The following is a 15,917-nucleotide window of genomic DNA, read 5'->3' as shown; positions in this document are numbered from 1 at the left end:
TCTCTCAAAGATCCTACATAAATAAGGTATTAAAGCGATATGGGATGGGGAATTGTTCTCCTGGTACAACACTCATATCAAAAGGTGATAAATTGAGCCTAAATGATTGTCCACAGAAAATTGACAAAGCACAGATGAGTGCTTATCTATATGCATTAGTTGTTAGCAGCTTGCAATACGCACAGACTTGTTCACGTCCAGATATTTTCTTCGTAGTAGGGATGCTTGGTAGATTCCAGTCTAACCCAGGCATATCCCATTGGAAGGTTGCTAAGAAAGTCTTGCGGTATTTGCAAGGGACAAAAGACTATATGTTGACGTATCATAAAGTTAATTACCTCGAGGTCGTTAGCTACTCAGATGCCGACTTAGAAGGATGCCTTGATAGTAGAAAGTCTACTACTTGGTATGTCTTCTTACTTGTTGGGGGCACGATCTCTTGGAGCAGTGGGAAGCAGACGACCACTGTTGCTCACACCATGGAGGCAGAATTCATAGTATTGTACGAGACTACTTCGCAGGCTATATGGTTGAAAAACTTCATATCACAGTTAAAGGTGGTAGATTTCATCGAGAAACCACTGAAGGTCTACTGTGATAATAAAATTGCATTGTCCTTTTCAAATAACAATAAAAGTACTACGTCATGTAAGCATATGGAATTAAAGCACTTTATTGTTAAAGAAATGACAGAGAATCATCTAGTGCATATTGTAAATATTGGTACCAAAGAGACGATTGTTGATCCTCTTACTAAAGGGCTAGCACCAGGATTATATTCCGAACATGTATTGAGGATGAGTTTGTTAAACTCTTTTTGACATATGCATATGAATAAAGTGATCATATTCAGCTTATTGATTCTCTTTATGGTTGCTTGTTGTTAATCTCATAAGGACTAGAGATTCAACTAAGAATCTATAGAATAGATTGTAAAGGCCAATCTATTCATCAAGTCATTCCCATAAAGTTTACTGGTTAAGGGTTTATCGTCGAAACAAGTGGGAGAATGTTAGGATAAGCTACGATATGTGGCGGTTACTCACAATATGGTAACTTTCCCTTTAGTGTTCCTTCCGATATACATACAAAAAATTAGGGAGGAAACGGTAATGCTAACTGATCCCCTGTTGCGGCTATATAAACGGGTGTCAATAAGAAACCCATATAAGGAGAAAAACACAGAAAAAGGGGTAAAGAAGAAATTTACCTTTTCTGAGTTTTTTGACTAAAGAGGGAAAGAGGGATCCTGCTCACTGACTGCTGAAGGAGCCTGCGCTCATATATATATATATATATATAATGAGGTTTTGGATTTGGTGAGACCCGAATAGGTCTCACCAAATCTAACCCAAGGACCCAAAACACTAGATTGGGTTGGAATCCAATTGGACCCACAACCAATCCAAACCCTAAATCCTCTTTTTTCATTCTATTTCAAACTATATGAAAACCCATTTTTCACCTAAGTTTTTATTTTATTTTTATTTTCTTTCTTGTTCTTCTCCTTCGATGAACCAAAGCCATCGTCAACACCCTTGCCAGCGATGCCACCCCACAACCGCCACCATTGTCACCACCATGCTGCCAGCTCGATGGCAAGCCGAAACACGTCAGTCACGATTGTGGCCTAAGCCACTACTTGACCAACAGGGGTGCCCAAGCAGGCACGTGTGTGTGTGTGGGGGGGGGGGGGATCATTTCCCCCGCCTCCTTCCTCTTTCACGAAGCAATTGAGGGGAGGGGTCACCTCCCCCGCCACCCATTTGTGTTCCCCTCTTCCTTATAAAAGGGTCTCAGCCCTATCTCTCTACCTCAATTCTCTCGATCTCTCTCTCATATTGTTCTCCCTATCTTCTCTCACTGCCCTCTCTTTGCTTCCTCTCTCAATCCCCCAACCCTCTCTCTCTCTTTCTCTCTCTCTCTCTCTCTTTCTCTCTCTCTCTCTCTCTCTCTCTCTCTCTCTCTCTTTCTCTCTCTCTCTCTCTCTCTGATGACAGTGGCACTGTCTGGGTGCTGCCACCTTATCGGAGTAGCGACACCGCCTTGGTGCCGCCACCTTGCTGGAGTAGTAGCACCATGCAAAAAAGTATAAAGAAAGAAGGAAGAGAGAAAGAAAAAGAAAAGAAGAAAGGAAGAAAGAAAAAAAGAAGGAAAAAGAAAAAAGAAGAGAAAATAAAAAAAGAAATATTTACAAGCTTTGAAATATTTACGAGCTTTAAAATATTTACATGCTTTGAAATATTTATAAGCTTTTTACGAGCTCCTTGAATGATTAGAAGATTTTTGTACATTTATGTGCTCTTGCACAATTATGAGCTTTCGCATGTCTATGAACTCTCGAATGAACTTTCACATGTTTACAAGCTTTCACAAGTTTCACGAGATTTAATAATGCATGCAGAATATTTCTAATGACTGGAATAGATTACAACATGCGAGCATAGCTAAGAGGACTCTGTGACCCATAGCTCCAATATTTAAGTTTGAACATTCATTATATGCATATATCATCACGTAACATTTTAAAAGGGTACATTATCACATGCATTAACATTATAATCTTCCTAATAAAATGACATGTATGGCACATGATATATGCATGGTTCCTAATGAAACTCGGGGTTCATGAAACCCATTATGAGCGGTATGTTGGCTCGTGAAATATGATTCTATGTCTTTTCTTTTTTACACAAAATAACCCATGAATTACACGTATGTTGGCTCATGTTGGAGACGAGGGTTTAAAAGACTTGTATAGTGTCATTGGGCTTGTGGTGTGTATAACATGTGATATATATAATGTTAAAATATTACATGATGCATGCGATAACTGTTTATGGCTCATGATGGAGCCCAGGATTCATGGGACTTGCTTGAACATATGGAGCATATTCTTATATATTTTTCTCATACACTACATAAAATGATGCATAATTTTTATAAATAATGGCTCATATCATAGCATATGGTTCAAAGAACCCTTGTGGTGCTAATTGAGCACATAAGTGTGTATGGCAAGTGAATTGTATTGTACTATAAAGCATGAAAAGTATGTGTTTACTTGTGATTTCTCATATATGAGCTTGATACAAACCTAGGAAGTGTGAAAGGGGTATCATACTATGAATGATACATGCATACACATATAATTAATTGGTCGGTTTGCCTTCACAGGCGAAATGCTCTATGAGCTAAAAGCGTTCGAGCAACATCTGAATGGATTGGGTACCTGCGAATGAATTATGATTACCCAAGATGGGTACTAGGGTTATTGAACTCTGAGTTGCCTAATGATGTGAGGCATATGAAATGACAAGACCCCCTAAAAAGAACATTGTCACCCATTCAGATTTGTGGACTACCTGAAGAGGCAGGTAGTATAAATATCGAGTAACAATATTATTTTTATGAGAGTAAAGCATCCCAAATGGTATCAAGTCACTTGAAAGATAGAAGACTGGGGAGGGGCTATCAGTGTGTCATAGGAGATAGATTTTCAACTACTACAACTAGTTCAGGATACAACCTATTTTGTGCATATGTCATCGCAAGTTTCAACCTATCACAGACCACCTGCAGACCTTTTGCTTTAGGTATTGCTTAATTTAGTACCCGGGTAAAATACAACTCATGAATAATATATCCTCAGAATTTTGTGAATGTTTAAGGTGATTGTTCTCTTGTGTGTACAAGATGACTATAATTAAGAGAAACAAATACCTTCTTACTCACATAGTTTTGAAATAAAAATATGCCCTAATAATGCATAGTAATATTTTGAATAAAGTTGCATGTTTCTTCATAGTTGATAACTCTGAAACATGTTGTATTGTTCCTATTAACTATTTCCTAAATTGTATCATGCCTTGAGAAACTATATTAGAATTATATTATGCCTTAAAGAACTGTCACATCTCATATTGAAATGTACCATGCCTTGATAAACTGTGATATCTCATATTTAAATGTATTATGCCTTAGTGAACTGCATTGATAATGTGTCAAATGCATATGAGTGAATTATATTATCATTAAATGTGTCCTTGAGGTTTCATTTCTTTATCAACTATGGACCTTGACATGAAATCATGATTGAACATATTATACATGTTAGTAAATGACACACAACACCTACTTAGTTACTTTGTTAATGGATGCATTATGTTCTCCTGATTGATATGTATAGCATATATGTATATCACGATTGAAGTATATCATGGATATCTAATTGAATGAAACATGTTATCATTAGTGTGTTACTTGTATTAGCTTTGTACACTCAACATGTGTTCTAGTGTAGACCTATCCAGCTTTCGTAAGTCTAACCCATTTTATGGGCATACAAATGATTATAGGTTTAACTGTGAAGCAGATGCAAGATATTGCAATGGTGTCAGTGAGCCAATCATTTTTTTCTTAGGCACTGAATTCGTATACAAGTTACTATTTGTTAATTTTGTAATACTCTTAGAATTAAAAATTTTAAATAAATCATGTTATCCACATTTAAATTCAGTACAATCATTTTTGTGTGAAACGTAACCCGCTTGAGGTTTTGAAACAAAGTAAAAAGTATTTCTGCTGATGATTATTCAATAAAATAAAAAGTTTTAATTTTTAACTATTTTTCAAAGGTTAAAAATCTTGGATGTTACATGTACATGCATTTAATCATTAATTCAAAAATAAATATACTTCAACGTATATTCATTCATTCATTCAATAATGAACCTGCAAGAAACACAATATTTAAAACATACATGAAAAAACTATATATATTTCTTCATCCAACCCTTCATAGCTCCAAACTTCATAATTCTAACTTTCACATTTGAAACTTTGAAGAAAATACAACATTTTAAAACATACATACATACATAAAAATATGTATATTTCTTCTTTCAACCCTCCATAACTCTAACATTCACATTTGAAACCCTTCAAGAAACGCAACATTTAAAGCATACATACACACACAACTATATACCCATAATTCTAACAATTACATTTAAAGCCCAACAAGAAATATAATATTTAAAGCATATATATACAAACATAATTATATATATTTTTTCTTTTAATCCTCCATAACTTTAATATTTATATTTAAAGTCTTACAAAAAACATAATATTTAAAGCATACATACACAAACAACTATATATATTTCTTCATTCAACCTTTCATAACTTCAACCTTCATAACTCCAGCATTCACATTTAAAGCTTTGCAAGAAACATAACATTTAAAGCATACAAGCACACAAAACTATATAATTTTTTTCTTTCAACCCTCTATAACTACAACCTTCATAACTTCAATATTTACATTTAAAGATCTGTAAGAAACACAACATTTAAAACATGCATAAATACAACTATATATATTTATTCCTTTAACCCTCCATATCTTCGACATTTACATTTAATTAAGAACTTGCAATAAACACCTATAAGAAGCACAACATTCTTACCCCCTGATTGACACCCTTACTTGTAACTCAATTATATAGTTGTTTTAATTAATTGATCGGGTAAAGGTCTACCTAACCCTAGTTTGCCTATAAAAAAAATACAACATTTAAAGCATTTATACACACACAACTAAATATATTTCTTCTTTCAACTCTTCATAACTCTAATATTTATATTTTAAGACCTGCAAGAAATACAATATTTAAAGCATACATACATACATACATAATTATATACATTTCTTCATTCAACCCTCTATAACTCCAATATTGATATTTGAACTTAAAAATTTAGAATATTAGAAAAAAAATCATGAATCCACATGTTAGACAATGTCAGTTAATGAAAAATAAAATAAGTTTTGTTTTAAATATATACAAATAATTTTTTAATTTATGAAATAAAGAAATGATGATATCTTATAACTTGAAGTTTTATAATTCAAAATAATGCATCAATTGTAACCACTCATGAGAAGTGATGTAAGGTGAACGCACTGTCAAGTACTCATCAAGAGTACTATGTTGCTTGAATATCTTTATAATTATATACCTAAAGTTTCTTCAAGCTTTTGTGTATTCCTTCACACATGCTTTTATCTTCTAAGAAATGTCAAACTTTTTCTGTAATAACAATATATGTATCTTACCTATAGTTGAATGAATAAATAAAATTTTAAAAAAATATACTATATATATAAAAAAATATACATATCAACACTAAAGTTCAAACACCCTATTTGTAAGAATCTAATAATGCATGTCAAGAAAAAAATGTAAAGGCGTGCGGTCACAATCTTATGCGATTGTTTCTATGATGATACTCAACATTTGTGCCTCTCGCCCTATGGGTTGAGCATACGAATTAATGTCAACCTTATGCTTATATCCCTACATTAATGCTTCTGATGATACATGACTATGAAGCATTTATTAAAAATTTAATAATAAGTTAACAACATTTATGACAAAATAAACATTCAAAATAAGCATGCATTCATTAATATATTATAAAAATATGAATATCACAACAAATCATAAATATATCATCAAATAAATAAAAAACTGCCACTACCATGCAACCATTCTTTTATATATGGGTGTGTCAATTAGCAACTTGAAATAAACATCACTATCTAGACTTTCACCAGCAAGTACTCCATCTACATGATCACCTACTCCAAATCCATCTGTAATCGACTTGTCCATATAAGCGAGTGGATCACTTGCACATGGTCTCATTGATTCACCATAAAAATGCTAGTTGATGTAGCTTTCTAAAAATTTATTGCACATTACATGATCGAACACATCCTATACCAACTGCCACAAGATGTTAATACACTTTCGACATAGGCACGTGAGATTTCTCTTGCAAATAATAATATTGTTCTCAACAACTTCTAAGAAATTCTTAACTTCTTTCAAATAATGATTAAGGTCACTCCTATGAAATGAAGGTTATCGAGGACATATAATCATCAACTATTGCATCCAAATACATTTTTATCTTGCATACAAGGCAACTAAAAAAAAATACTTAAAATTACCTTTCAATTTGGATCAAACTTCTATCATCCATAGTGTCTGCACACTTTTTCATATATGAGTAATTTCAAAGAGTATTGCCTAACTGAATATTACGTAAAAAATATTAAAGTGATAAGTTAATTAGTTATATATAAATGCATATATATACATATATATTAAATTAATTGCAAACATATGGAGTAAAATGCAAAGCCCCTCAATTGTAAGTCATATATGAGATGCAAAACCCTCAAAAGCTAACTCATACTTGAAAAAAAATCGAATTTAGCATGCATTCACTTAATAAATTATACAAAATTAGAAATTAAAATTTAAAGTCACTAAATTCTAAATCATATATAACAAACAAATATATTTAGCATTCATTAATTAAATAGATTACAAAATAAAAAATTTAAATGCAAACTCCCTAAAATCGAAATCATACATGAGAAAAAATAGAATTAGCATTTATTCACAGAATAAATTACACAATTAAGAAATAAAAAAAACCCTAAAATCTAAATCATATATGAAAAAAAACTAGAATTAGCATGCATTCACAAAATAATTTATACAATTAAGAATTAAAATACAAAAAACCTAAAATCTAAATCATACATGAGAAAAAAATAAAATTAGCATGCATTCACACAATAAATAGAAAAAATAGCAACTAAAATGCAAAACCTAAAAAATCTAAATCATACATATGAAAAAAATAAAATTATCTTGCATTCACTCAATAAATTATACAAAATTTAGAATTAAAATGCAAAACCCTTAAAATCAAAATCATATATGAGAAAAAATTTCTTAAATAGATTTAGCATGCATTTACTTAATAAATAATAAATTTAGTAAATAAAATATGAAATTCATAAAATTTAAATCGTACATAAGAAAAAAATAGAATTAACTTGCATTCACTAAATAAATTACACAAATTACATAAAAATAGGAATTAAAATTTAAAACTCCTAAAATCTAAATCATAGGTGTGAGAAAATTCAGTTTTAACATGCATTCACTAAATAGATTATAATTAAGAATTAAAATGTAAAATCCTTAAATTATAAATCATATGTAAGAAAAAAATAAATATAACATGTATTCACTGAATAAATTACATAATTAAGAATTAAAATGCAAAACCCTAAAATCTAAATTATATATAAGAATAAAAAAATTAGATTTAGCATGGATTCATAGAATAAATAATAAAATTATCAATTAAAATGTAAAACCACTAAAATATAAATAATAAATAAGAAAAAAATAAGTTTTAACATGCATTCACTCAATAAATTATAAAAAATAATTAAAATGCAAAACCCCTAAAATCTAAATAATAAATGTAAGAAAAAATTAGATTTACCATGCATTCACTATATAAATAATAAACATATATATTAAAATAAAAAACCCTTAAAATCTAAAGCATACATGTTTAAAAAAATTGAATTTAGTATGCATTCATTCAATAAATAATAAAAATATGAATTATAATGCAAAACCCTTAAAATCTAAAGCATACATAAAAAAATGAATTTAACATGTATTCATTCAATGAATTACAAAACCATGGATTATAATGCAAACCCCTAAAATCTAAAATATACATGAAAAAAATCAGAATTAGCATGCATTCACTCAATAAATTATAAAAATATGAATTAAAATGCAAAACCCCTAAAATATAAAGCATATATGAAAAAAATTAGATTTGGTATGGACGAGAGAGTGCACCTTCAATTGGACGCCGCTGAGAGAGAGACCGATGTTCATTGGTCGAATGTGCACTGGTGCAATTTTTTTATTGTGCCAGAAAAACTTACTTTTAATGGCGCACTTTTTGTGTGTGCCAAAAAAGTTTATTATACTAATGCAATACATCTAGCGCCAACATAACAAGTTCATCCGACGTTATGTAAAATAGCAGCAGTGAAAATACCCTTTTAATGGTGAGGTTATTCTTGTATTGTGTACTAATAACACAATAATATTATGGTACTATGAAGATAGGCACTACAAGAATGAGGGTCAATAGTGGTGATGAAAGACTCCGCTATTGCTCTCTTTTTTGTCGTTGTTATAGACTTATAACGGTGATAAAAAGTGGCCATCACAATATTCAGGTTTTAAAAATATTACAGTCAAAACTCAATATTTTAAAAGTATCACCGGTATTTGTTGCTATGATCAGAACTCGCCTCTTTGGCTCTATCAATTTTTTTCCCGCAAAACTCACAAGAATGACATATCTGTAAGGCTCTCCAAGATGCAAGGACATTATGATAATCTCTCTCTCTCTGTAAGAACATCCCGTAGACCTTACGTGCCGTTTACGCTACTCGTTATGCTGGGGTCGTTCCCACCGAGAAATTGGACGGCTGACATGGAATATTCACAGCAGCCGCCCCCCGTACCACCAAAACGGCTCTCTCTCTCTCTCTCTCTCTCTCTCTCTCTCTCTCTCTCTCTCTGTATATATATATATCTTTTCTTCCTTTTAATCAGGTCTCTTCAACACATATCTCTCTCATATGGAGGACTATTTCTTCTCTTTAGCTGATCAAAACCACATGTTTTTTGCAATACCACCTTCATCTTCTGCACCATCATCATCTTTCTCACACATGCTAAGATCTCATATCCACCAAAACCCAAGTGGGTTCTTGGGGTTAAAGCCAGAGCCACCCAATCAACATTTGGACCACAAGCCTTCACAGGGTGAACCCACCAATAGTCCTGTGGAGCAACCCACTGAGGTGAAACCTGTGGAGAAGAAGGGTGAGAAGGTGAGGAGGCCAAGATATGCCTTTCAGACAAGGAGCCAAATTGACATACTTGCTGATGGCTATAGGTGGAGGAAGTATGGGCAGAAGGCAGTTAAGAACAACAAGTATCCCAGGTGAGATTTTATTTATATGTTGTTTATGTGTGTTTGATCGTGATCTTGAACACCAACCCCACCATTATGAGATTCCACTACTAGCAGCATCATGTTCTTGCTTTTTGGTTTCCTATTTCATTTAAATTTATCTTTTTTTTTAAATTTGGGTGGTGATCCATTATGGTTGTGCTGTTTTATTAGATGTAGCAAAAGCATAGCGGCTGGCGCAATTGCACTTTGATTGGTGTTCCTGGTTAATTGATGGTTGTGTTCATCTCTTGATTTGATGAAGTTGGTTTTGGTGGTTTTTCATTCTGGTGATAGGAGATGATTTTTCCATGTTTTGATGTTATCCCTCTTTGACGATCTTTGATGCATCACCAAATTGAGTGATATGCCTTTGAAAATGGAGTTCATTAGGCACCAACCACTTTTGCAGAGAGTGAGCAGTGACTGATCACCTTGGTTACAATGCTTGCACCTTGCATGCATTACCAATCTGTCTTGTCTATAAACTAAATACAAAGGGTTTAGTTGTTAATATCAGCTGGTGTAAAACCGAGAACACTCGAGATCGGAGACCTGTCCGCACTGGTCTTAGTATGCCGTAATCCCGATGGTGTAAAACTCTACGAAATGCCCCCTTCAACTGCGAGGGAGACTCCTCCTTCATCTTATACGAGAGGATGCCTTCATAGGGATTCGAACGACGGCAGATCAGATGCAATCACATTGCATACTTCAGTGTGCATGCTACACCTAATCTGCCCTCCATCTTCTTTCGGGCCCCACAGTTGATGGGCTGCACCCTAGAGATGAAGAGACAGTCAAGTGCAGCGGCACAGTCAAAGTGTGCAATGTGATTGCACTTGATCTGCCCTCGATTCAAACTCAGGATAAGGGAGACCTCCCTATCCACTAGCCCAGGTTATGAGGGAATAATTATTAACCAGGCTGGTTATGTGAATTTTTATTGCAGTGAATGATATTAAAAACCAACTACTTTGAATTACGGCTTCCAAAGGAACTTGGTAAAAAGAAAAAGCGCATGAATTTCCTTCATTTACTTGCTCATATTACACTCAATTTTTTTTCTTTCCAGTTATTTTGAATCAACGATTCTTGAAGTTGATCCTGCTTGCATAAAGTTTTGGTCTCTCTCTCTCTCTAACTGTGTGTTTTTATTGTTTTTTGATAACAAAGAAAAAGCATTGCTATATGGTTCAGCCATCCTATTACGAGCCAAGAGGTGCCACATTGGCCCTGTTTGGATGCCCGCTGTGTAAAACTCAATGAGGACTCTCCCTCTGCCCACCAAGGATATATAGTCTTTCATTGGCTTTGACCTTGCGGCAATGAATGCACACCCTGAGCATCGAACTCGCAGCGTCCTTCAGCTTGAACACCTTCAACTGGCCCACCTAGCCAGGTGTGCAGTGCCCCCCATGGGCGTCTGCGTGCACACATGCACATGTATTTGTTAATTAATTAGCATCAACAAAAGTGCAGGAGACAGGATCAGGTCTGAGTTTGCTCTGATGGTATTCTGTCCGAGGACTTCCTGATGATGTTGATCTCAAGATGAATGGCATCCAAAACCTGTATGAATGAGGTGCCCATCACTTGATGGGCCCCACTCTATTTTCGATGTCGATCTGTTTCAGATGGACGGCATTGGAATGGTTTAAAATGAACTGCTCACAATGAGCTTGTTCACTGTTTTCATGGGTGTTGTTCATGTTTAAGATGAACAACATCCAAGGCAGCTGACTTAATTTCATGAAATGTTCATTTACTCAAATGATGTCACATGCACACTTCATTTTGACTGCCTTTTCCTATTCACTTATATACAAGTTATATTGAAAATTTCATAAAATGGCTGTATCTCCGTATCCACAGTTGCATTCATGTGGCATAGGAAGCAGGTCTGAATATTTTTTTTGTTTACTTTTTTTTGTTGGATTTATAACCCGAAGAAACCACACCCAGCACAAAGACCTCGTTGTGTTAGCTCAGCATGCCATACTTATGGTCGTCATGCCGATGGCATAAAACTTTAAGGCTAGGACCCCACACTTATGCTGGGCATCGGCTTGCACAGAAGGGCGACACTCATGGGAATCGAACCTTGATCACCCATGTAGTGGCCAAAGCCCACTATGCTAACCCCCTTGGGCTATTTGCTTCGTTTGCTTGCTCATCCTACTGTAGAATAGACATTTTTTTTCTCTCTTGACATCAAACATTTAGTTGCTTTTGATCAATGATCTGACTGTAGCTTTATCTCTACCTGCGCAGAAGCTACTATCGTTGCACTCACCAAGCATGTAATGTCAAGAAACAAGTTCAACGCTTATCCAAGGATGAAGGGATCGTGGTCACAACTTATGAGGGAATCCACACACATCCAATTGAAAAACAAACAGACAACTTTGACAGTATTTTAAGTCAGATGCAGATTTTTGCCAACTCTTGAAATCTTGTCCAAAACCAAGCTGCACATTATGAGAACATTCTCAGCTAGTCTTGAAAGACAATTTTATATATATATATATATATATATATATATATATATATATATATATATATATATATATATATATATATATATATATATATATATATATTATGTTCGTTATGCATCAGGTGGGATTTTGTAAACAAACAGATGTGTTATTAAAAGGCCAATTATCAATATTGTGATGATTCTGTGAATTAGAAATAAGCATAATTTTTTTTGAAAGGCAAGCTGGGGGGTTAGGCAGACCCCACCAGTTGTTATATCGCACCCGATCCGGACTCCATCAACCTTTTAGTCTCCAATAGACAACTGAGAAATTATGCAATGGGCATGCCAACTTTTCATATTTGCTTTATGCCTCAAATGAATACAAAACAACCCATTCCATTTTTAGTTGCCTACTTTTTTTGGTGCAATGCTTACAAACTCTATTTCGTACCGAGAGTCATGCACGATCTAACATGCATGCACATCCAAATGTTGCTAAGCCCAAAAAATCTTATGTAGGAGCGGAGTGAGGCTAGGCTATCTGAGTCTAAGAATCTGTTTGGATCTTGTTTTTGGTTTAGGGTTTTTATTTGGTTTTTTGTTTAAAATTAGATCTTTTTATGGAATAAATCTATCTCATATCCAAATTAGAATTAGGATTTTTTATTTTTTCCCTATAAAGACTCTTTATTGGAATTGTTAGGATAGTTGATGGATGAATATTCTTGATTTTTCTTTGATTTATTAAATTTTAATTTTCTATTTTTCATTATTTGGTTGTCTTCCTAGCATAGTTTCATAGGAGTAGGAGTAATGTAGAGATTTCCTACATCTTCGAGATCGTGGATGCATTAAAAACTAATAAAATATATTTTGATGCAATATTTATTTATTTTTTATTCTTTCGGATCATTTTGTTTGTAGTTAGTAATATATCTTGACCATGAGATGACCAATATGATATGGGATATCATGAGGGCCCATAGGTTACATTGTAGGATAACTAGATGTTTTACTTTGAGTCAACATGAGAGAACTAGTTTTTCTATCCCTTGTACTTAAAATTGCCACAACTATGAATGATGATGACTCATTTGTAAGGCTATCATAGTGTGAATGATTATTTCTTGAGTCATCGAAGTGGATACTTTGCATCAAAACATAGGTGTTTAAATGTACATTGACTTTGTTGCATATGACAAATTATCTTAAAAAGTTATTTACTGTCAGTAGATAATTTTTTCATATACAGAAAAGGTTCAAAATATTTTTTGACCTGAGGAGCTCATTTATTACTAAGTATATGATATATATTGGGTGATTTGTGAAATACTTGAGAAATGATGAGTATAGAACAAGGAATCCAAAACCATTTTTGGAGAATATCCAACATTGAAGAAAAGTACAATTCAGATTAAAAGAAAAAAACAATCTCAATAATTTGATAAATAAATTTTAAAAATATTTTATTAAAATTATATTTTAAAAATCCTCAGAGTTTCACGTTGTCAGGACAATGATCGTAATTACGACAAGCAGAGCCAAAACAAAAAGGTCTATGATCTTGGGTTGGTTTCTTCGAGTAAAAATAAAAATATCATTTTTTATAAAAAAATTCCTGAGATCTGATTAGTATTTTGGGCCCTCAATAGTTAATCACATAGGCTATGGGTTTGACAATAATCTTTTATTCCTAAAGTCCTATGTGCGATATTGAATTTTGGAAGCATGTTTTTAAAAATATTTTTGTAGGAAAGCGCCCTCATAACACTTACGATTCCAATAACTAGTAAAAATTAAAGTTCATTGAACATGATCGCGATCAGCCTAAGAGAGAGAGAACCTAAAAGTAACCTATAGCTATGTTCTCTCTAAAATCTAGTTATATATGAGAGAAGCTCTATTAATATGGGTAGAGGGAAGAGGGGTACTTCCCAAGATTACCATAGTTCATTCTTACCATTGAATGGCTAAGGTTGAGAGGTATAGTCATAAGAAGGTTTAGAAAAAGTCAAAAGAAGCCATTGTTGAGTCAAAAGCTTTATTTGGTCAAAAAAATTTATTTTGTTTAATAAAATATAAATATAAAGCTTTATATTTTATTATTTTCATTTGGGTTTTATATTTAAACCCTTATTCTTAACACCAAAAACGCAAAAGGCAATTTTATATTGTGTTCACTTGCTTATTAATGAAATCATTTATAAATTACCTCCATAACTTACCCTTACCCCTATTTGGATGAGTTTAGAACTATTTATATGTATTATAATTAAGCAGCAAGGTTTGGTATATAGCTCTTTTGTTTTTATTTTTTCTTTAACAAGCTTTTATAAATTTAACGAAAAACCACTCTTTTTATGAAAAATAAAAGACATGTTTTTTTGTTTACAACTATTTATTTATTTTTATTCTACCAACACCAACACCACCAGCATCACCACCACCATTGCTACCTTACCACCACCACTACCAAAAAGCTCTAGTGGTACAAAAATGCCCTTGAGAGGAGCCTAAAAGGATTCCCCATGAGTACCACCATAAACAACATGGATACTGGAAAAATCACCATTGGTGGTGATTTTCAATATCACCTTACCCCAATCCCTTCTTTACCACTACTACTACCGCCACCACTACTACTGTTATTATCCTCACCATTACCACCACCACTTTATCACCACCTTCTTCACTAACACCTAATATATATGATCTTTTTTTTAGCCCATCTCAGATCGAACATTGGCTGGCCTCTGGTTGGTAAAACCCTTGAGCTCCTCTCTGCCTGTCGGGTGTACACCCACCTAATTTATCAGAGCCGGACAAGAATATATGGTTCATGGCCTTCCAGCGACCCTGCAAGAGCTCTGTAAGTATATAGTATATGAATTATGTTTTTATTTCTTGAAGAAATTGATTTATTGTGTGAAAATTGAAAAGCTAGATTTACTGCTAGGAACATTATTATATTTATGTTGCGGTCAAGTTAGATCGAGAAACTTATGATAGTTTGTTTGCTCGACTAAATGGCTTGGGAAGCTAGGTGTGACGATCTCTTGGATTCACTGATGACTTATCTAGGGTTGTGTCCGGTCAAACATCCACAATGCCAATTCAGGATGTATAACGAAGAATCTTTAAACAGTAAACAAGATTGAATCTTTGAAATTCTTTGAGAGATTTTTCATTGAATAATATACGAGGAAAACCAAAAATTTTAAAATACAAGAAAGATAGTTCAATCTAGTTGCTTAGTTCTTGTAACGAATTTCGCGAACGAAATTCCTTTTTAGGGGGAAAGGATGTAAAATCCACAAAATTTTAATAATTATCAAAATAAATAAATATTACAATTCTTTGAAATAAATACGATAAAATGATATAGAGTCGATCCAAATGGATCTTGAAATCCAAACTGGATCAACTGGATCCAGTATCTGGATTCAGATACGATGAATGAATTCAGATCCTAGATGGATCCGAAACCCATTTAGAATCCAATTGG

At 33.4% G+C, this 15,917-nt stretch overlaps 1 protein-coding gene across 1 annotated transcript; it reads left to right on the top strand.

Annotated features, from left to right (window-relative positions):
• The first annotated feature begins 9,512 nt into the window (after positions 1-9,512).
• Positions 9,513-12,472, top strand: LOC149811438 (putative WRKY transcription factor 75). The gene is made up of 2 exons (XM_089993589.1): positions 9,513-9,918; positions 12,202-12,472. The coding sequence occupies exons 1-2, from the start codon at positions 9,551-9,553 to the stop codon at positions 12,377-12,379; spliced, it is 546 nt and encodes a 181-aa protein (XP_089849715.1). The 5' UTR covers positions 9,513-9,550; the 3' UTR covers positions 12,380-12,472.
• The last annotated feature ends 3,445 nt before the right edge of the window (positions 12,473-15,917 follow it).

The sequence above is a fragment of the Nuphar pumila genome, chromosome 17, assembly GCF_984573655.1.
Source record: "Nuphar pumila chromosome 17, dmNupPumi1.hap1.1, whole genome shotgun sequence".
NCBI classification, from domain to species: Eukaryota; Viridiplantae; Streptophyta; class Magnoliopsida; order Nymphaeales; family Nymphaeaceae; genus Nuphar; species Nuphar pumila.
This window is presented reverse-complemented; position numbering and strand designations above follow the sequence as displayed.

Bases quoted from the DNA above. Each gene is read 5' to 3' on its own strand.
- LOC149811438 (XM_089993589.1), top strand. From the start codon at position 9,551: ATGGAGGACTATTTCTTCTCTTTAGCTGATCAAAACCACATGTTTTTT. The intron at 9,919-12,201 runs GTGAGATTTTAT...CTACCTGCGCAG, and splicing joins AAGAACAACAAGTATCCCAG to AAGCTACTATCGTTGCACTC.